Source organism: Pleurodeles waltl, chromosome 3_1 (genome assembly GCF_031143425.1).
Source record: "Pleurodeles waltl isolate 20211129_DDA chromosome 3_1, aPleWal1.hap1.20221129, whole genome shotgun sequence".
Taxonomy (NCBI): Eukaryota; Metazoa; Chordata; class Amphibia; order Caudata; family Salamandridae; genus Pleurodeles; species Pleurodeles waltl.
This window is the reverse complement of record NC_090440.1, coordinates 1,831,342,029-1,831,365,792: the sequence shown is the minus strand read 5'-3', so window position 1 is coordinate 1,831,365,792 and position 23,764 is coordinate 1,831,342,029. Positions and strand designations below refer to the sequence as shown.

Genomic DNA, 23,764 nt, shown 5'->3' with positions numbered 1-23,764 from the left:
CTGGGGGACCACCAGCACACATATTTTGCACCAGGCTCAGGAACCTTAGGCTCATTATGTAAGAGACCATTCTCCCAGTAGATCAGGTGTTTGCCAGAGGCATCACCAGCTGTCTGGGCCTTGGCCTGCTGCCGAAGACCCACAAGAGTATGGCACTCCTTCTGCATCTTACAGAACTCATCCCTGATGGTGACCCCTTCCTGCTGACAGTTGGACAGCTCGGGCAGGTTTCCCAGTACGACTACTTCCTCTCCTGTAGGTACCGGGGCGTCCCCCTCAGGTTCAGCCCCCTCCTGGACAGGGGAATCTCAGGAGTGGGTTTCCCGCACCCCTTGCTCTTCTCCTTTTTGGCAGGACCATGGGCCATTCTTTCAAGCTCCTGGTCCTTCTTACCACCCTGTGAAGCTGCCCTGGATTGTGTGGTCAGGCACACCTACTCAGACAACCCCAACATTCCCAAGTGAGATCTGTGCTCCACCTCCTTCCAGGGAGTATGCTCCAGGTCATTAGTAAGCAGACAATCCACAGGCATGGATGGACTCACAGCTACCATCAAGGGCCCTGTGACTCTGTCCCCCCATTCAAAGGGAACCAGAGCCACCAAGTAGTGTCTCTTGCAGCTGTCAGCAGCAACAGCTTGTTGGAAACCAATTAGGTACTACCTGCTCTGAAGACACTAGGTGACACCTGACAGTTGTCATACTCAGAGCCTCCCCTCTCTACCCATTAATGGTGACCCACTGACAGTACTTCAAGTATTGTCAGGCATGTGGGTTCTCTGCACCATCTCTCTGTCACCTAGGAACACTAGGGGTAACCTCTGTGGTGTCCCCCAAACTATCTGGGCCAGCCTCCTCCCAAATTGCTGCACTAGCCAACCTCAGTGGCTACCCACTGGTGGGAAGCTGTGCTCGCTTGGGACACCTGCCATCCATTTTTTAGTGCTGTTGCTGCTGATGCTAGGAGCACTTAGGGGGTGCCTTCCCTGAAGACATACTCTCAAGGAACTATTTCTTCTTTTCAGTAAGAGGATGGGAGCCCTGACCCTCAGAGTCAGTTTGTGGCCCTTCAGAGAACTAATTGTGTAAATGTTTGTCCCACTGTCTTCTTTCTGGTGAAGACACTGCCCATACTTGTGGTGCTCCCACTCAGATACCTTCTTGTGGACCCTGTTGCTGACCCAGCAGTCTGCCTCCTTAGCAAGATCTTTTGGGTCGAAAAGCTTACTGTCAACAAGATGTTGGCCTAGATCTGGAAAACAAAAGACTGAACATGTGCTCCTATGCAATCAAGTTATATGTGCTCCTTTGTAATCACGTTATACAACCCATGGCAGTCCTTTAACTCACATTTCACCCAACCATCCAGTACCTTGCAAAAAGAACCCACACAATCCACCCAGGTCTGTTGGGATAGCATTCACTGTCTCTGAACATCTGCCTGTACTTTTCTGCGGTCAGACCAAACTTCCTGATTAGGGCCTCCTTCATTGGGAGATACCTCATTCTGTCTCTCCCTTCTAGGGCCAGTAGAGTGTCCCTCCCCTCACTAGGAATGTGCATCCACAGACTAGCTCCGCAAGTCTCCTCAGGGACCTTGTGCATCTCTAAAGCAATCTCATATGCCTCACACAATCTGTCTATGCGTTTCCTACCACAAACTCAGACACCAGACACTTGGGTATGTGAACTCTCCTGTCAGAGAGCACTGAAAAAATGCTCCCACAATCTTGGCTGTACTTGGCCCTCGTTGCCTTGAAGAGCAGCTCTTTCAGGTTCAGCTCCTGGGCCAACATTTTCCTCTCCTCCATGGCTAACCTTTTCTCTTCCAAGGCTTTCTCTGCCTTCTCTTTCTCCAATCTGAGCTTAGCCAACTTCAATTTTAATCTCCTCTCCTCCTTCCTGTCCTCCAGCTCCTCTGGGGACAGGCCTCTAGATGAGATGCTGCTCCCTATTCTGGCGGAAACCTCCACTCCATTGGCTCCCTACCCGACAGGCAGCTCCAGTGAATCCTGACCCTCCACATCACCCTCTAATATCTACTCCTTCTCTTTATCTGGGTTCAAAGGTGCATCCCAAACTTCCAACCAGGCCCTCAATGCTTTTGCAGCTCCACCTTCCTGGTGAAGCCTTTTGTGGGAAGCCCAAACCCCTCACAGATGTCCTTGAGCTGAGCCACAGTGTAATTCTACAGGTTGGCCAGCTGACAGCCCATCTTTGCAGGTGCAGATGTGGAACCTCCACATATGATTTTAGAGGAAAATAAAAATGCTAATCGGGGAGAACAGAAAATTTAAAAATGCCAATCAGAGAGTAGGAAAAAATCCCAGTGAGGATCAGAAACTAATGATTTGAATTTTTCTTCTTTGTGGATGGTTGTGTACACCAAATTACTCTAAGGCACTGTGCAAACACAAGACCTTTTCTCACCACTGATCACCAATGTTGGAACTTAGGTCTCTAGTTGGCAGAGGCATGCACCCTGTCCAATTAGGGACCACAATCTTAGTGAGGGTGAGTCAGTTACAAACCATACATTAACCTGTGCTCATTCTCTGATAGCTTGGCACAGAGCAGGCAAGCTTAACTTAGGAGGCAATGTGAAAAGTATTAGTGCAACACTGAAAATAGTAAAACTGTGAAAACACCACACAAAAATTACCCACATCAACTTAGATTGTTATTTAAAACAAGACCCAAACAACAAAAATCCATTAAGGAGAAGTCGACATACAATTTTTAAAAGATTATCTGCAAGTGTGCTTAGAACCTTAAAGCAGAAACCAGGGCTATCTGGTTGTGTGAGACCGGCGTAAATCCAAAGTTCAGGCCAACCGCGATAAAGCGCAGGCTGGCTACAGGGGCCAACCTTGTCCGGTGAAACAGTACCTCGTGTGAAGGGTTGTGTTGATGTCTAAGATCTGATGTGAGGAGCAAAGGAGGCAATGCACTGGTTCTGATCCTCACAGTCAGAGATGCGTAGTCATCAAGCAGTGCAGTTGTCGATCTTTGCGCAGTGGTGTGGTGTTGACCCCTTTGAGAACAAGACACTGCGTCATCGTCAGGCTGCACAACCAATGATGCGAAGGTGATGCATCGGGCTAATGGCAATGCGTCGATCCTGGATCACAGTCAGTAAAGTGATGTCTTCATCCCTACCAGTAGCGGCAAAGCATCGGCGTCAAAGCACGATTTAGCGGCTTAGATCGACGCAGTGACTGCGATACGTGGATTCTGCTAGATTAGCACACGGAAACCCACTTCCAAGAGCCCAAGACTATATTGGCACCACTTGGCAGGGCAGGACTCACAGTTGTAAGAGTCCAGCAGCTGTAGTAGAGGTGACTGAAGTCTTTGGCATCCTTGGAGTCACTTTGGATCTGGGGTTGTAGAGATTCAGACCCAGTCATCACTCCAAGGCAAGGAGGGCATCAGGCAGGAAGGCAGGCACAGCAAATCAGGAGTCAAGCAAAGTCCATCAAAGTGGCAGTCTCTTTGGCACAGCAGCCTTCTTCCTGACAGAATGTCTTCAGGGCCAGAACTGTACTGTTGTGTTGATGTCTGAGGTCCATTTCTTATACCCAGTTGCGCCTTTGAAGTGGAAGAGACTTCACAGAGAGGCCTTTGAAGTCCACAAAGAGCCTGCCCTTCCTACCCTCCAGACACACTACAGGGAGTTATGCTGCCTTTTATTAGGGCTCAGAACCCAGCACATTCAGGTGTGTCAGCTCCTCCCTCCCACCCTGCCCAGAATGGACCATCAAGATGTTAATGGCCCATCAGGATATGGATGACCCATCAGGCACACCTAATGTCCTTTTGTGTGTGGCTGTCTGGAGGGAATGCACTAGAGCCCAGCTGTCACCCACCCAGATGTTTATTCAGAGATAGGCAGAGGCACAGAATTGTTAAAGTAAGAAAATGCCAACTTTCTAAAAGTGGCATTTTCAGACTTGCAACTTAAAAATTCAACTTTATCATCAGTTGTGATTTTAAATTAGGAGTTCAGAGACACCAAACCCGAAACGCCTATCTGGTCCGAATGGGAAATTACATTTATGAAAGGTAATAAGACAATCCCAATGTTAACTTATGGAAGAGAAAAGCCTTTGCAATAGTGAAAAACTAATTTAAGTGTTTTTCACTACCTGGACATGTAAACCTTTTTAAATACACTTCACCCTGCCCTTTGGGCTATCCAGGGCCTACTCTAGGGGTAACTTATATGTATTAAAAAGGAAGGTTTGGGTCTGACAATTGAGTCAACTTGCCAGGTCGACAATGGCAGTCTAAAACTGAATAGGCACACAGGCTCTGCAATGGCATGCCTGATTCCTGTTTAAAAGGCTGCTGAAGTGGGTGGCACAATCAGTGCTGCAGGCCCACTAATGGCATTTAATATTTTACTAGGGACTTACAAGTAAATTAAATATGCCAATTGTGGATAGGCCAATGTTGTCATGTTTTAAGGAAAGAGCACATGCAGTTGACCACTGGTCAGGAGTAGTAAAGTGTCCAGAATCCTAAAGCCAGCAAAAACTAAGTCAGCTGAACAGAATGTCAGTAGCCACAAAGTTGGGGAAAGAATGCCAAGAATGCCAGGTCTAAAAGTGCTTAATCAACAGCAGTGATTGTCTTCAGTCTTGTGAGTGAGTCACTTTGATCAATGTAACCTTTAGTGGAGCTTAGTAAATTCTGATAAGTAGGGTCTTCAAATAGTAATCCTATATATTAACTCACTTAGATAAGGATATATATTGCATACAATCATAAATGAGCAAGCAGTTTTCACATCAGCCGGTATGTTCTGAATTCCAGCAGTGAAACTAAAGTAGGTAATCTTCCTTATGCTGCATATAGTACAATATTAAAACTGTGGAGAAGTGTATTTTAAGTTAATTGTTTAACACATTTTCTCTAAAAGCACAGTGCTGTTATTATTGACATCCGTTTTTAAGATCTGAGAAAAATATTTCTGATAGATACTTCTAACCGCAGATCCTTCAAGTTGTGAATATTCCCCAGGTGTTAGATAGGACCCAGAAGGTTTAAAGCAGTACTCCTGTGTGCTAGGAGGCTGGTGTTGTGCAGCTCCATACTAATGTCATCCTGCTGTGGAAGTGACGAGTGGAGCCCCATATAAGCGCCGTCAGCGTGCGCTCACGCCAGTTCCTCTCTTTCTGTGCCTTTAGATACGGATTCAGAACTACTTTTTGTATTTTCTAGACCCTCTCCAGCAAAAGGTACCAGTGTGCAAGGGAAAATATAATCTGCTAAGAAAACAGGGTTCAAGCTGTGTAGGGACTATTGCAAGCAGATATCTGTGACAGACCCTCAGAAATATGCCTCTAATGTCGTGTGGGAGAATCCAAAGCCCATACAGGACTGATGGCAAAGCTGTATGTCACCAAACATTGTAAGACTCCATGCCATGACCAGTCAAAGTTGAAATTATCTACTGATTGGCCGATCATCATTGCTGTCAAAATCCTCGGCTAGAACAAAAAAAAAAAAGCATTAAAAATCTAAGCAGGTATTGGCCCCGTACTGCCAGTCTCAAACTCCATAGAGGGCTTGAGGGTGTTAATATGCCACCCTTTCTCCCTCCTGATCTCCATGGTACTTGATCTGTGTCTAGTACCGATGCACCCTGAGTTTCTAGGCCCTTTAGCTTCGTCTCAGCAAGTGGAGGCCTTTAGAGGGGCCATGCTATGCATTATCAGCAGTTTACCAGTTCCCTCTGGTACACCTCCAGGCCCCAATGACCTTCTGGGGCCTCTAGTTGGACTTCTGCCAGCAGATCCCCCCCTCTGTGCCACTCACACCTACCTCAGGTTCAGCACCAGCCCCGTGCTGACTTCAATCCTTGCATCACCCGCTATGCCAGTTGCCTTTGCAGAGACCCTGTTGCAGGCACCACTGATGCCTGAGGAGGATTCGCAACCTGTTGTGCTCTCACTCTGAGCAGAATCCACCATGACATCGACGAGGCCATGCCCTGATTCCACTGGAGCGCAATCAGTTATCAATTCTCCTCATTCTTATACTTTGCCCTTACCACACGCTAGACACAATCTTTTTGGCAGTGAGTCAGATAATTACAGCCTTGATGAAGGGGATGTTACAAAATTAGAGTGGCCTGAATACTTCTGCACTGACCTTGTTTTTCTTCCCATCCTTGCCACCAAAGTAAGCGCCTCCTCGCTGTTTGTATGTGGAGGGTGGCAGACTATACTAAACTTACAACTCTGTGCTACGGAGGTGAAGACAAATGTTCTGACAGAGGTACTCCAGCCTGGTCAAACACAACACCATTGTGGAACGTTTTAAAGAAAGCTGGGTCACTGTATGTTCCTTGGGTCCGTCTCCGACACCCAAACAGTTCTATAGCAATTTTGCCCCTTTCGGGGCTACAGTAGGGGTTTCCAGTACCTCTAAAATCAGACCCCGCCAGCAGCCCAACAGGTCTTCCGCCCATGAGTGCTGCAGGCAACGCTCTGAAAGACAACTCCCAGGACATCAGGGAAATCATGCAGTTCAGTCCTCCACCTCTCCAGTAGCTGCAGCCAGAAAACCATTTTAGTGTGTTCTTTCTGACATACAGCTACTCTCTCAGAGGCAGGATTTGATATTTCCTCCAAGGGTGGCAGGTTATCATTTCAGAAAAGTGGGTCCTCCAAATTATAGATCTGGGCTACAACCTCCCATTTCTTTCCATCCTGCGGAGTCTGTCACCACCATCAGGGTGGCTGACGGAGGATTACCTGTCCAGCTTGCAGCAGGAAGCACTGGCCCTTTTGACTAAAGGGGCCATAGAGAAGGGTCCATCATCAAAAATAGGAGCTGGTTGTTACCTCTGCTACTGCCTGGTGCCGAAGAAGAAGGGAGGTGTTTGTTCTGTTTCAGATCTTTGCAGTCTTAACCCCTTCCTGCAGAAGGACAAATTCAAGATGCTCCTGTTTGACCTAGACCCCAGGGACTGAATGGTGGCATTGGACCTGCAGAACACTTATTTCCATATCCCTGGCCCAGGAGTATTTTCAGTTTGCAGTGCTCACTCTCAGCCTTACTAATGCCTCTCAGGTGTTCACAAAAGTGATGGTGGTGTTCGCAGCACACCTTCAGAGGTTGGGGGTACAGGTTTTTCCCTACCTCCACAACTTCCTGTTAAAGGCAGGCTTGCCTCAGGCAGTGGTCAACCACTTCCAGATAACGGTGAACTTACTTATATCATTAGGGTTCACTTTTAACATGCCAAAGTCACACCTGACTCCTGACATATGCTTACTTTCATTGGAGCTATTCTGGATACGGCACACTTTTGTGCCTTTCCCCTGGAGAGGAGAGTCCATGACATTCACGCTATGATCCTGATATCTCAACCTCTGTCCTGGATCTCAGTGCGGATGACTCTGAAACTGATGGAATTGTTGGCATTGTGCATCATGCTTGTGAAGCAGGCCTGATTGCACATGCTATCTCTGAAGTCCCAGTGGGCGCAGCATCATGGGAATCTGTCAGATCTGTCAAATTGTATTTGGATTTCATAGCAGACTTCAAAAGATCTCCATGGATGGCTACTGGACCGCAATTAGGTCAGTGGCAGACGCCTTTCCTTACTCTACTCTGTTTCGACAGTGGTCATGGATGCCCTGCATCTGGGTTTGGGAGGCCATCTTGAAGAGGTGGAGATCGGAGGCCTCTGGCAAAAGCTCAACTCCCTGCCAATTTGTTGGAGTTTACGGTGATTTCCTTGGCATTGAAGGCCTTCCTGTAAACCATCAAAGGAAGAATGGTGCAGGTGCTCGCTGAGAACACTATCACTGTGTGGTACTGCAACAAGCAGGACGAGATGGGGTCTTGGGTCCTGTGTCTCTGGAAGTGGCTGGACCTTGACAGAGTTTCTCTGGTGGTGAACTACTTAGCAGGATATTTTTACACCACTGCGGACAATCTCAGCTACTGGCGCCCAGCGGACCACCAATGACAGTTACACCTGGAGGTGGCACAGGGTGTCTTACATTAGTCAGGAGAACCCTTGCACACATTTTCACTACCGTTGAGAAATGCATAATATAAGCATTTTTGCATTTTGGAGTTCAGAAGAAGGCTCTCTCTTGGAGATGCTTTCCACTTATCGTGGAGATGTGGACTCCTGTAAGCCTTCCCACCACTGCTACTCCTGCCCTGAGCTCTGAGGAAAATCAGGAATAACTGGGCCAAAGTCATCCTTGTAGCATTGGATTGACCCAGGAGAGTGTAGTACTTTGAACTCCTGGGCATGAGCATCCCGCCTTGATCAAGCTGATGCTTCATTAGGATCTACTGCTGTACCAGTGGGGCAGGACGCTACACCCAACCCTGCATAATCTGAATATCATGTTTGGAGACTGAATTTGGCACTTGACCTCATTTTACCTTCCTCCTTGGGTCATTGATGTCATCTTGGTGGCAAGGTGCTCCTCTATGAAACCTGTGTATCCCAGTCGGGACAAATTTAAGGCTTGGTGCAGCACCTGCAAAATCGCCCCACTTGCAAGCCAAGTTGTCTGAAGTTTGATTGTTTGTTTTCTCCATAACACAGCAAGACCTTGCTCTGGGCTTTTTCAGCTTTTTTGCAGTTGTCATATCAGACTTTATTTAAATTACCTGTTTCAGTTAGATTTTTGAAAAGTTTGCAACACATATTTCTGCCAAAACCCTTAGTGATTTCACAGTGGGACTTCAGCTTAGTTCTCTTTTTTTTTTATGTGCACGCCAGTTGAGCCACTGGACAGTTATTCATAAAGGCTTCTGACGTCCAAAATTATATTTCTCATTGCAAAACCATTGGCTAGGCGTGTGAGCGAGCTGCAAGTTCTTTCTGTTAACCCACTTTATACATTGTTCTTCTTGTTCTTGGAAGAAGGCAGACACCATTGTTTTGATCCTAAAAAGGCACTAACCTTTTATAGAAACTACACTAAAGGCCATCCGAAGTGCAATCATCTCTTTGTGGGGTTGTCAGCAGCAAAGAAGGGCACGGCAGTGCAAAAACAGACCATCTCCTGATGCTTTGATCTTTGCATAAAGATCTGCTATGCAGTGGCGAAGAAGCCGCCTCTTGAAGGCTTACAGGCTCATTTCACCAGAGCCAAGGCTGCCACTACTATTTTAGCACGCAGAGTACCTGTCCCGGGCATTTGTCCGGCTGCTAACTGGGCATCGGTACATACGTTCATGAAGCACTTCTGCCTCGACAGTCAGGTATGTCGAGAGAAGACTTTTGGCTCATGTGGTCCTGGAGAACCTTCTGATCCGAGCCAGTTCACATCCCCAATATCTAGGGAGGGTACTGCTTTTGTATCTGTTGGCACAATGAGGAATCTGCTGTTAGAAGTATGCACCAGAGGAACAAGTTACTTACCTTTGGTAACAATCTTTCTGGTGGATACTCATCTAAATGCAGATTTGTCAATGAACCATTCGCCTCCCGCTCTGTGAACTGCACTCTTCCTTCCAAAAAGTTCCCAGTGTAGAGATCTGCACACTGGTTATGCCAGTCTGCCAGTACACTTTGCATTTTAGGGAGCAATCAGCCTAAGAATGTAACTGACATCGTTTGGTATGGATGCCATTTATATTTGGATCCGCTTGTTTACTTCCGAGGGAGAATGACATCAGCGCAGAGCCTCATGGCGCCATCTAGTGACACATAGGAGTATTGCTTTAAAGTTTCTGTATCCAGTCGAATAGTTAGAGAATATGCACAAGGTAAGAAATCTGCAGTTAGATAGAGTATCCACCAGAAGGATCGTTACAAAACTTAAGTAACTTGTTAGTTAAGGCCTCGGAACCATTTAAATGGAGATGTGTCTATTGATGGAATACTTGTGTAGTCTGCATGCTTAAAATAATGTTTTCTCTGTTTATGTTTTAAATGGAAAGTAACATTTTAATATGTTTGTGATAAGAAAACAAACAATCTTTAAACTATTAAAAAAATCTGCATTTTTTTTTTTTTTTTACAATGCTTTTTCATTACACCTTTTCTAAAACTTCCAGAAACGTCAATGCTGGCTGAAAGAATTCCAGTTCCATCCAGCCCTGTTCCCATAGCAACCATCGACCTCGTGCAGCCACATTCCGACAATGTCATGCCTCGGATTGAGCCGAAACTTCCTCCAAAGAAAACAAAGCATCAGGAAGACCAGGAGGACGTGAACAAGCCAGCTTGGGGCGTCAGTGGTTCCCCCTGGGTCACACTAGCGTTCGCTTTCTTTCAGGTGAAGGAGATGATCCAGCTATCCAAAAGCGGTCAAAACTCTGAAAAACAACCATTACAGGTAATTATCATGCAAAGATAGCATTTGTTAACTGTCAGACAGCCCTAGTAAACCATTCTAGTGATTTTTCTGAGTTTACAGTCATATTTAAAGTTCTTGGCTAGTGTAAAAAAAAAAAAGCGTACTCTTTGCCCAGTGTTGCTAACAATAACCAACAATAGACAATCTAGAATGTTCGTTTGTTTGATAATATCAACTAAGGTTTTGAGATCTGTTGTGACGTCATTAACTTTGTGATCCCTTGTCAAATTATTTCTAATATTTGTGACTACACAGCAAACATTCAGTGCCATCACCACACAGCCCCTGCTGTCACGTTATGTAGGTATTTATGTGCAGAATTACGGCATCGGCATAAGGTCTGATTATGCCAGTTGCCCACTGAAAAAAAACATTTTCCTTCCAAATTCAGCAATTGTTTTAATGAAAACACTCCCAGTAATTTAAATATGCTCTCTCCTTGAAGATGGCATTTCAGCCTCTAAGCTGACTCCCCGGCGAACTTTTAGCTATATTGTGTTGACCGCATCAGTGCCTTAGGGCACCCTCGCCCTCTTCACACAGTGCCTGCTCATCGCTGCCATGCGGCCTGTTGTCCAAACCTCTCCTACCTTTTTCCTTCGACCAGTGACTGTAAATCTCTATGCAACGACTCAACGAACTCGTGGAGCTGACAGGTGAAGAAGGTAAGAAGATGTTTTCACCGGTACAGTGCTAGGAACCCATCAGCACACATCCCAGCGAACTGGTGCAACTGTCAACAGTAGTTAGCTCGTAAAATGGGAACGCAGTGACGTCAGAATAGTTAAGGATATGACTGTGGAATAAACACTATAGGAACAAAGTGGCAAAACAAAAAAAAAAACATGGTAAACACAAATACATGACACCTTGGCTGGCAAGGCCCAGGGGAGATTCTGTTCACAGTGTGCATTTTATAAGCTGTTAGATATTATGCTGAAAGTAGGAGAAACCCTAAGATACAGTACCTTCTGTGATTCATAAGGTTTTGAAATTGCTCAGCCTCGAATTGTTAAAAGTAACTGTTGCCTCCCATTCAATGTCTTTGCCATAATAATAACTTGCTTTTTTATTTTACTGACATCACTTCTGCTGTTTCATAGCGCTGTAAGGGGAACGCTATTTTGTTACCCAATGGCACTAGGTTTATTGGCCTCACAAGTATGAAAGCCGAATCTCCCCTGCTACGATTCGAACTCATTTCCTTTTGATCACTGGTTATGTTAGCAGTGAGCATTAAAACCCTGCGCCATCTTGTCTTTTATGAGTTCGCCTTTGATTCTGTAACTTAAAACGCGGGCAATTATATGTTCTGCTGACATCTGCCCTAACCAAATAATTAGGAATATGCGGATATACTTAGTCGTGAAAGCAGTTAAAGCTTCCTTTTCGAAATTAAAAATAGCATTACAAAGTACAGGGTGTCGGACATTTAACCTAAGACGGCAGGTGTTGGCCATCTACTGTACAATATTTCCTTCCGCTTTCTGTATTAGAGCTGAAGTAGTTCATAGAATCCGACATCATTGTTAGTGAGTTTCGAACATAAATCTGCCCATAGAAATTTCCCAAATCCACTCATCTATAATCTAGAAATCTGGCCCATCTAACAATAGATGTTCAGACTCATGTATTTCAATCAGGTGATATATTAACATCACACACATTCAAAGAACTGCCAGAGTTGAGACAAGAAAATGTATTCCTTCCCTCGACCCCCACACTTTATACTTTATTCCAAGACCAGTCGACCATGAATTAACAGGCAGAGGTAAAACTAATGATAAGACACCAAACACAGGAAACTAGTCTGACGTAGAGAGTGCATACAACGCAGTTTATTAAGACATTTTCATTAGCACTCAAAATTAGGCAATTTCCTTTATTTTGAAAGACATTAATCAGGATACACTGCTGAGAACTCATTGAACAAGAGGTACTGTGCATAAGTATACATTTCATAAGAGTACTGCAGGACTGAGGCATGGGGCCTGCCAGAACGCATTTTGTTTACACATCAATTACATCTGCCCATAAGAAATAAGAAGTGGATTCAATAAAATGAATTGAATTAATGAATTTTAACTTATTAGTGACAACTTTCTTACATTTACACACTGAAGATTACTTTGAAGATAGCAAACCTGCCATTGAAATATAACGTAACGCAAGTGGACGTAACATGAAAACAATGCAAGATGGCAATCTGTGTGCAAAAGGAGGAATGCAATCACTAGAAACTGTCATGCCATCTAAAGGCTTTTCCACTTTCAACCGACATGTGGTTTAGTAGGTAGGGTTCCTGCTGGCATGCACATAAGAACAAGTCTTTTTAGGTTGAGCGTAAGTGTTTGATCTCGTGTATACTTTTAGTATACTTCTTATGGTTTAAAGCAATTTCATTTGTTGGTTGCAGTGTCCTTTAAAAATTCTTGCTCGCTACTGGTAATTTCTGCCTTTTTCTACCTCCTTTTGTTTAAGAGCAGTGACCAACTACTATATTATTCCACTTTGGTTAATTTATTTGTTGCTGTGACAGACTATTTTTGTTATTTCTTTGATGCTCCCCTTTCACCGTGGGTGTTTTAGGCTGAGGTAGCTGCCTGTGTTTTATTGCAGCATTCCGTTCCTCCCATCTCCTCCCATGGAGCTGACATTTGTTTTGGCTCTATTCCAGTGCTGTCCACGTTTACCTCTGTCTCCTAAAATAAGCTTACTTTACAAAAGAAACACCCTGTTGTTTAGCGCACTGATCATAAAAGCCATAATATGGTCTTTCTGGTAGAATGTAGCTAAACCTAGAAGCAATGATGTGAACTTGCATATCCTCCTATGGCATCTCAAGTCTCTCTCTCCAGGATCCCTCCCTGCCAGCACTCACAACATCGCACACAGGGCATTGCTTATCTCCTTTTTAGGGGCCATAAATCTTCTCTGGCTGCTTTTCTGGTTGAAATGCGATGCAAGAGTGTTTGCAAGACTTTTCATTCTGTTAAAATAAAAAGAAAATACTTTTCCAGCCTTATTTTCCAATTTCTGTTCTGACGTTTACACAGCACGAGGTAGTGCAGTCATCTTCTCATCTCTCCTTGAGGGCTTGTGAGTTCTGTCATCAGTAGCTGCAAGTGACCACCAAAACATGGTAGGAAAAGATGAAATTATGAGACAGCGTTGACCAATTAATGTGGCAAGAAAAGTCCAGTTCTGAATTTACAATGCCAATAACTGTATCTCAAGAGAATGCAAGACCTGTTGCATTGCAAATGCTTGTTTATGGTCTGATGCCGCAAAAGCTGAAGTGACTTGAGCACAGTTCGGCAATGCAGAAGTTAATAAAGTGCTTGGAGTGAAAAGAAGTCAGTATTCTTTGCCTATTGTTAGGACACATGTGAATCATTTATAAATGTATGATTTACATAGGTGCCAGCACCACCTATCACTTGCAGGAACTTAAAACTGCAGTTCACAGATTCTTTCTATGATAAACAGGGAGGGGCAGATTCAAAAGAAATATTCTTGTACCACTCTTTTTCATACTTTCGCATGCCTTTGTCAATTGGGCCCAAACACCTATGATGAAAATAATACATGAATATATTCAGGAAATATTAATTTATAATTAGTAAAAATAAAAAGGTCTATGTGTTCCTTGCAGTTTTGTTAATAGGGAGGATTATGTTCCTGAACAATCCAAAAAGTTATGGAAGAGTACGTAAAAGAGTACTCCTGTAGTACTGCTTCCCATAGTCATGGATGTTTTCGAGAATCAGCCTGGGAGTGTAGAACGCCTTTGCTCTTGTGGTCCAGGCCTAAATACATTAATTCCTGGCTGCATCCACTCAAGGTCACAAGCATGGTGACACAGAGGATTGCCTAATGGTGAAAAATAAGTGTGGAGAAGGCGTTTTTTAAATTGCAGTGCATTACTCCGAGCACAACAGAAGATATTCACCAGAACATGACTCACTATTGATGTCGAGCAACAAACCAGTGAGACAGGTGAGGTCCAAGGAGAGGGTCTGCACACATAAACTAAATACACTGAAATTCAAAGAGCCCACACCAGCCCACCCACTTCAGTCATGCTCATATGTTTTTGGACTGATTTTAAACAATTTGGTAACTTTACTACTTATGGGGAAGACTGCAAAAACATGATCCAGAAGGTGAACAATACACTTCTGAGGCAGTTAGTCAAGATACTAAGGGCCTGTTGTTGAGTTTAGCACATGCAGGACATCTGCCAAAAAGTGACACATATCCTGTCCACCGCATTTAGAGCATACGCATATTTATACACTTTAAATAGGCCAGACAGGTTACCTGCAGCTTTGTGGTAGATGTCCAAGATCCACTAATCTATAAATCTGGCCTTAGACAATGTTAACAATAGATGTTCAAACTTGTGTGTTCCAATCACATGATTTAATACTATCATCCACACAAGGGTTTGTGGAGGTATTATGCATATGAATAACCAATGGTTTACAGACATGATGCCTAACAAAATATTATTAAGATGTACAAACATCAGGTGAACAACATGACTGCCTAGAGCAAACACCTTGCCTTGTTCATGACCTGACGCCCTGCCAAAGATATTACAGTTGCCTCAGCTATCTCTCTGTTACTACAACTGGAACTAAGAGCAATACCAGTACTGCAGTTTTCTTTATGCAGAATAACATAACAACGCATTGTGATTCTGACACTTAGTGAAACAGCAGTTACTACATTTATGTTCATCCAGTGGCACTATAGCGGGCTATAGTTCTGACACTACCAGCGAAAGCAGATAATACCTATGCACTTATGCGTGGTAAAATACTTGTCAGATGTATGGGACACTGTATAGTAACGATTGTGGGAAGGGTATATAGACTGACAGTATTCAAATCAGGACCACATCTACAGCAATAATATCGTAAGCATTAATAATTCACTCTGATTTTATCAAGTGAGGAGTAGGTATGATAAAAAAGGTAAAACACACTTAATAGGATTATAAAGGGTTACAGCGCACCAGTGGAAGTTGACTTCAATATTTAGACAGGTATTTATTCAAAAAGTCATACCATTTCATGACGTTCATGGGCCTTACGGTTACGAATCATGTTAGTCTTCAAGTATTGGAATACTACATGTACATTCATGTACACCACATGGTCACTTGCTGACAGGATATGCTGTCACCAAAATACGTGAATGTTGTAAGAATCCACATTTAAAAATAACAAAGTCTATAACTAATCTACCAATACCTGTGATCTGTGATGCAGCTGTCATTATTTTATATATATATATATATATATATATATATATATATATATATATATATATATATACTGTATGCATTCATACAAGAATTAGTATCAGCAAAGATTACTGTACTAGGTGTTAATTCTAGAATCTGTGCCTAATGTGCAATTTTAGTGTCCACTAAGGATACATATGGGCTAGGAAATGGGTATCAGTAGGAACAGCCTGCAGGAGATCAAGAAAACTGAGCTCGTCTTCATATAAGACAAAGGTAGGGGTATACCAGACCATAAAAAGGAACCTTTTTTCTCTTCAACATCACACCATCCTTCGATTTCTGTAGGAACAGTAGCTCTTAGCAGTCTGTGCCGAGCACGTGAACCTGTAATAGATGTACAGTATAAAAGGCAAACGTCAATTATCAGTAGCATTATGTTTGTTGCATATATAGGATCTAGATGCACATCGACATACCAGTCCCCCACAGGAGCTGGAATGGAGTGCAGACAGAAGTCTGTAACTTTGCAGTTCTGTCTTTTTTATGTCTCTAAGGGGCAGATGCCATAGGACAACAATGTAAAGAATTTCACAGAAAACCAGGGTCTCTATTCTGAAAACGTCACAAGGGCCTCTTTTTAAACACAGCCATGACCCCACCCCCTTTTAACCAAAGACTAAGAGCCAGATGTATAGGTTGGCAGTAGGGAGCCCTCCATCTCTTATTTGGCTGGTACATCAACTATTACAAGGCAGTTGCTCTGCTATATCAGTTCCCTGCCACTTGTTTACTCTTCCTGTTTCCCTTTTCCAGCTGGCTGTTAGCTGTTTTAAGGAGTGTCGTATATGCCTATAGGCATGTTGAGTTAAACACACAGGCCCTCATTATGAGTGTGGCGGTCTCAAGACCACAACACTCGTGATGGTGGTCGGACTGCCGCAGACAGGGCGGTCCGACCGCCGTATATTACGACCATGGCAGAGGCGCCGCGGTTCGACCACCGACACCGCCAGGTTGCCGTTAGTCAACAGCCTGGCAGTCTTGGCGGTTGTAATCCATCAGGGTGGCGCTGCATGCAACACCGCCCTGGGGATTACGACTCCCCAACCTGCCAGCCTTTTCATGGCGGTTGGACCGCCATGGAAAGGTAGGTGGAATGGGGGCGTCCGGGGCCCCCTGGGGGCTCCTGCACTGCCCATGTGTAGGAAGCTGGCTCTGTATATACCATATCAAAATGAGATACAGTGTGCACAAAGTCCAGGGGTTCCCCAAGAGGCTTGACAGAAGTAATAATGGATAATACTAATGCTCTATTTGTGGTAGTGACGTTGAGCAGTTAGGCTTATCAGAGGGTAGTGTTAAGCATTTGTTGTACACACAAGCAATAAGTGAAAACACACACTCAATGACTTCACTCCAGACCAATAGGTTTTTATATAGAAAAATATTTTTTCTTAATTTATTTCTAGAACCACAAGGTACATTTAGCAGGTAAGTACATTAAATGAAAGGTACTTTGCATAGTAATACTTAGAACTTTGAATGGAATCAACAATGTACACAGTTTTTCCTAAAATGGCAAAAAGCTATTTTAAAAGTGTACACTGCAATTTTCAGCAGTTCTTGGGGGAGGTAAGTAAAGTACAGTTTGTGAGGTAGGTAATTGACTTACAGATTCAGTCTCTGGGTCATAGGTAGCCCACCGCTGGGGGTTCAACGTAAACCCAAACACCCAGCACCAGCAACACAGGGCCGGTTAGGTTCAGAGATCAAACAGGAGCCAAAATAACGTGGGCGCGTTGTCTGAGGGCAGACCAGGGGGGTTTAGAGGAGCACTGGGGGCCCCAAGTAGGCACCAAACACACAGCTGGGTGCAGGGTGCAAACAGGGCTTCGGGTTCCCAATGGAATTCAATGGGCAGACCCGGGGATCACTTAGGCGCTGCAGGCAGGGCACAGGGTGGTTTCTTGGGCAAGCCACCGTCTGGAAAGGGAGGAGGGCCGCCTGCTGGTCACTGCTGCACCGGTGGTCGGTTTCTCGAGTCTGGGGGCTGCGGGTGCAGTGCTTCTCCAGGAGTCGGATATCTTCGTCCTGGGCAGTTGCGGTCGGGGGGTCCTCGGGATTCTCTCTGCAGGCGTCATCGTGGGGGTCTGGAGAGGTTACCCCAGGGTGGACACTTGGTCAGAATCGCCTGGGGATCCTCTCTGGCTAGTTGGTTCCTCTGGACACGGGCCAGGGGCGTCAGGTGCAAATGGTTGCTTTTTCTTCTTGTTGCACAGGTCCGCTGTCCAAGGGAGTTTCTTGGTCCTCGGTGATGCAGGCAGTCCCCTGGGTTGCTGGTCCTGTAGAATGCGTTGCTTCTTCTTTTGCAGCTTTTTGAAGCAGGAGACGCGCCAGTAGGGCTGGGGCCGAGTCAGTTGTCTCCTTCTCTTCTCTGCGGGTTTTCAGGTCAGTAGTCCTTCTTCTTTCTTTAGGTCCTCAGGAATCTGCTGAACTAGGTTCAGGGTCACCCCTAAATACTAAATTTAGGGGTGTGTTAGGATCAGGGGGCAGTAGCCAATGGCTGCTGTCCCTGAGAATTGCTACACCCTCCCTGTGCCCACTCCCTCTGGGGAGGAGGGCACATCCCTATCCCTATCCCTATTGGTCCTAATCCTCCAGAGCAAGATGGAGGATTTCTCAAGGAGGGGGTCACTTCAGCTCTTGACGCCATAGGTGTCATCCTGGCTGAGGGGGTACCTCCTCCTTGTTTTTCTCAATATCCCTCTGGACTTGCCGCCAAAAGTAGGGGCTCATCCGGTTGGCAGGCATCTCCACTGCCTGGAGTGCCCTGGGACACTGTAACACCAGGCCTGAGTCTTTGAGGCTCACCGTCAGGTGTTACAGTTCCTGCAGGGGGAGGTGTGAAGCACCTCCACCCTGGACAGGCTTTGTTTCTGACCAGAGTGCACAAAGGCACTCACGCCATGTGGTCAAAAAGTCATCTGGAAGTGGCAGGCTGGCATAGACCAGTCAGACTTACACTAGCAGTTGGTTTAACATACATGGGGCATCTCTAAGATGCCCTCTGTGTGCATTTTTCAATAAATCCCACACTGGCATCAGTGTGGATTTATTGTGCTGAGAAGTTTGATACCAAACTTCCCAGTATTCAGTGTAGCCATTATGGTGCTGTGGAGTTCGTAATGAGAAACTCCCAGGCCATGTACTCAGTATGGCTACCCTGCACTTGCAATCTCTAAGAATTGACTTAGGGCCAGATGTAGCAAACATTTTGCATGGTGCAAACTGCGAAAATCGCAGTTTGCGGCATGCAAAATGCCGTATGCGATGCTCATTCACAATTTGCGAGTCGGTACCGACTCGCAAACTGTGAATGCGACTCACAAATAGGAAGGGGTGTCCCCTTCCTATTTGCGACTCGCATCGCTATGCTAAATTGCTTTGTGACCGCGAATTCGGTCGCAAAGCAATTCGCAGTTACCACCAGTGTCACACTAGTGGTAACCCATTCGCAAAAGGGAAGGGGTCCCCAGGGGACCCCTTCCCATTTGTGAATGTTGCCAAAAAGGGTTTTTCAGAGCAGGCAGAGGTCTAATGGACCACTGCCTACTCTGAAAAACCGAAACCAAATGGTTTCGTTATTTTTTTTAATTTTGCAACTCGTTTTCCTTTAAGGAAAACGGGCTGCAAAATAAATAAAAAACTGCTTTATTTAAAAAGCAGTCACAGACATGGAGGTCTGCTGACTTCAGCAGGCCACCATCCCTGTGAGTGCAGGGACTCGCTATGGGGTCGCAAAATGCGACCCACCTCATTAATATTAATGAGGTGGGTCTTAGCGACACCATAGCGACTCGCAGTCAGTGTCTGAGACACCGTACTGCATCCGATTTTGCGAATCGGAAAATGCTACATCTGGCCCTTAGACACTGTAGGGGCATATTGCTCATGCTGCTATGCCCTCACCTGTGGTATAGTGCACCCCGCCTTCGGACTGTAATGCCTGCTAGGTGACTTACCTATGCCACAGGCAGTGGTTTAGGGACAGGGCACTCAGAGGGGAGTGCCATGTCGATTTTGTCTTTTCTCCCCACCAGTACACACAAGCTGCCAGTCAGTGTGCATGTGTTGAGTGAGGGGTCCCCAGGGTGGCATAATACATGCTGCAGCCCTTAGAGACCTTCCCTGGCCACAGGGCCCTTGGTACCAGCGGTACTTTTACAAGGGACTTAACTGTGTTCCAGGGCTGTGGCAATTGTGGAAACAAAGTTACAGTTTTTAGGGAAAGAACACTGGTGCTAGGGCCTAGTTAGCAGTATCCCAGCACACTTTCAATCAAAGTTGGCATCAACACTAGGCAAAAAGTAAGGGGTAACCAGACCAACAGTGGCATTTTACTACACCATGCACTAGGTATGGGCAGTGCAGTGGCCCCCATGGACAACCCTGTCGTGCTTTCCAAAGCACAACGGGTGCTGCTCGAACGGCCACATTGCCACCAGGTCGATTATGACCCTGCATCAATGTTTATGCCCTGTTCACCGCAGGGCCATCAGGCGGCCCTGCGGTGAAGTTGTATTATGGCCGGCGGTGTTCTGGCCGCGCTGGCGGTCAGGTGGCGGTAAGAGTTTGTACTCCTACTGAGGGCCATAATCTCCAGGTGTTAAATTTGTGTCTGTACAATATGCTGCTGAAGTACCACCGGCTGGATTTGCTTCTGAATTGATATATCCTTGGTCCCCAGTTTTGTCTTCAGCTGCTCCTAATACATAGTTTTAGACACTTCATTTATACTATGCTGTGTTCCTGTGCTGCACATCCATAATTTTTCTGATGTGCTGATGCTTGAGAGGTACTGCCCATGTACGGGAGGAGGAGTGTTAGCGTTGTTTGGGTTCCATATGATGACGCTTGTGTTTGCAGGTGTGTTGTGCAGTCTTTGTCTCGTGTTCTTCTTGGGACCATTCCTTGAAATATTCAGAGCCTCGCTGTGATTTCAGTCTTGGATACTGTTATCCGGGCTCGCTCAGTCGGTCTCCTAAGAGAAACAGAAATTGTAACGTCTAATCCCAACAGTTGAGCGACTGTACACGCTCAGAATGGAAATCTTTAATAAACACAAGCTGCAAAGTTATCCTTGCAGGTCAGTATCTTTTCCCTTTATTAGTGGATATAAAAGAAGGATCTAAAGGGTGAGGAGCACAATGAACTTAAACATCGGGTATGCTCAGGTGGAATCAGCTCCTAACGTTTGACCTTAGAGATATAAGCAGCAGTGTCTCATTTTTAGTTCGCATTAGAGGACTGGGCGCAGCCATAGCAAGTTGGGAGTAGAAAGAAGCTGCATTAATAAGTACTTTAATTTTAACTAAGCAAAATGTACTTCCCTCCTGCTCATCTTAAATGTGTTCACCTTTTCTTCTTAGGCAAACTGCTTTGTCTGTGAATATTTGGTCTGATGGATTCTCAATTTAAGTTCCCAAAAGGGCCACCCAGTGCCCGAGTTACGAAATGTTTTCTGCGCGTAAGTTAGACTTCTGCATGGAAAAATGTTCTAAACTGCATGAGAAACTACTAACCGAGCCACAAATGTAGGATTAGTGTTGTTTTCAAGTCTGGATTTTCCGCAAAACACGCCCATCTTTGGGGCTCTGCCAGGGGTGAAGTGGCATTCCCAGGATAGTTTAAGAATTACATTACAGATGAGGTGAAGACACGGGGCATATTTAACAATCGTTCACGCAGCGTAATGCAGCAAGACATCTTGCTGCGCTGTGTGAAAGGGCAGGAATGGACCATATTTACCATTATACAGCTCATTCCTGTCATTTACTGTCGCTGGCACATTTTTGGCTTTCTATCACTAACACAGGCACCCTTGTGTTGTTGTGCAAGGATGCCTGTGTTTTAGAAAATGCATGAAGGGGCACCTTTCTGCACAAAAACAATCCTTAGAGGGATGGTCCTCTATTTGTGTATGCTACAGAATGTTGCACACTCAGAAAGAGGAAACAAGGAGTAGAAATAACAATATTGCTCCTTGCTGCACCTCTTCTGGGAAGACGAACAATTCTGACATATTTCCAGGTCAACCCGTGTTGGTAAGTCTGGAAGTGTATGAATTCATTTGTGGATATGTGGGAAAACCCACGCACCACCCGTAGAACGCCTTGTTACTCTAGATTTATCAAGCTACGCAGGGAACACAAGGTGCAAGGACAACGCAAAAACCATGCTAAATCTGGCCTAGGGTTTTGCAACACGCAAAATTGCTTAGCGTTTCCCACACTTGTCTGAACTTTGAAACTTAAGACTGGTTATCCAAATTGCAAGTATTGTAGAAAGTGTGAGAAAGTTAACAGAACACAAGGAGGATTTTTGTAAGGGGAGCCTTCACAGGTAATCCTGTTTTTGTGACACTTCCCTAATCTGCTAACCATGGAGTTGCAATTTTTCTGTGTTGTGGAGTATTTGTAACAAGAGGGTTAGAAGAGACCAGCACAACTAAAGTAGGTTAAGAAACTCATATTCTCACCTTACCTAGTCTGACTCGTCCTAAGTATGACTAGTACATCTGTTATTAGTGCATGCCAATGTATTTACCGCTTTGTCTTCTTTTCTTGTTTCATTCCTTACAGATTCAGCTATGTTGCACTCTCACATATCGTGATGCCTCTGGACTAATTTCTGAACTCTTTCTTTCCTCGTCATTCTCTTTCTCCTCCTCACCTAGCTTGCCTTCCATTACCCTTAGTACCCATCGGCCCCATGACCACCTGCTTTTTGGTGTCTGGCAAAAACATTTCTGTAAGTTTGGTAAGGAAGTTTTTATCTCTGAGATGAGTGCCTTGGGGAACCGTGCATGCCTTTCCCTGATATTTGTGAAGAGATGAAGTTTTCCTTCTCTCAACACTAGTTTTTCAGGGATGACTACAGGGAGTTATGATCATGCAGGTCAGCTGAATCATGGCAGCCTGCTGAAGAGTCCATATAGATTTGAATCCAGAGAATTGTTGGTAGTGTGGTCGATGCAGGGGCATTGTTTTGTTGCTGGTGGACATGTCTTAGAAAGTTTTGGCATATCCCCTAAAAAGACACAGAAGGTGTCCCTCACCTGCAGTGTAAACTACATCTACATCTGCCAAAGAACTGCATGGAGCTAATGCTGTGGTCTGAGCTAAGCATAGGAAGAATAGGACCTTCTCCTTAGCTGAATCAGAGATGGATGCAAGAGTCTGAAGCTTTGTGGCAAAGGACGCAGTTCAAGAAGTGCTGGTTCATGTGAAGGGCAGTATGGGACTCCCCTTTCACCAAGCCAGCAAAAGACAGGGATATATTGATAGGCATAGTTTGCCTTCCTCTTTTGAGTACCAGCTGCACATGTTATTGAAGAATGTTTGATCAAACTGCCTAAGTCGCACCTCACTTTGTCAAGGTCTTTCTCCCAGCTCGCAGGAACAAGGCACTGCAGTTCAGATTGTCAGCCCTGTTGACCTAAGAGGAGGTATCTATGAGAGAGGGGCTGAGGGTCCAGTGACACTTGGCATCTACAGTATTCCTGATACTTTGTGCTTGTTTTCATTCCACTAGCAGATCCACCATGTCTGGAAGTCTTGGAGCTCGTCTTTGGGAAATTTCAATCTTTTTCTGAAGGGTCCTCAAGCTCTTCACATATATTGTAGAGGTGGCTAAATCCATGCCCTCTGAAAGTAGAGATTGTATTGCAACTTCTTACACCTTGTTTGGTCATGATAAATGCCAGTGCTGTGGAGTTACGCTCTACTTTCCATGGTAAATCTATTCTGAGAAGTTAAGTTCACCCTGCTGAAAAAGATGAGGACTTTCAACCCAGGCATTTGGTCTGTACTTGAGCAGGCAATAAGTTCTCGTTCTGATAGATAACACTGTTGCCAAGATCTGTGTGAACAGAAAGGGGGTATCAAGGTCTGGAACTTAGCTCTCTTGGGAGCACAGATTATGTTGTGGGCAGAGAGTTACATTTCCTGTCTGCTTGCTATGCAGCTAGAGAAGTTTTTGGTTTCTCTAGGGAATTTGTCCTGTTCAGAACAATGGTCCGGTCATCCAGTATTGCACTTGCTTGCCATAAGGTCTGATTGAGTGGTCCCAAGATTTTTTGCTAGGTTTCAGAATACGCAGGC

The 23,764-nt window shown here is 45.0% G+C and overlaps 1 protein-coding gene across 2 annotated transcripts in view; it reads left to right on the top strand.

The window, feature by feature from the left end:
- MFSD6 (major facilitator superfamily domain containing 6) overlaps positions 1–23,764 on the top strand; it is a 188,359-nt gene that overhangs the window by 128,234 nt on the left and 36,361 nt on the right. For both annotated transcript variants that reach the window (XM_069225895.1, XM_069225896.1), the window contains exon 6: positions 10,044–10,324. In XM_069225895.1, coding sequence (XP_069081996.1) covers positions 10,044–10,324 — 281 coding nt within the window. The remainder of the gene's footprint in view (positions 1–10,043; positions 10,325–23,764) is intronic.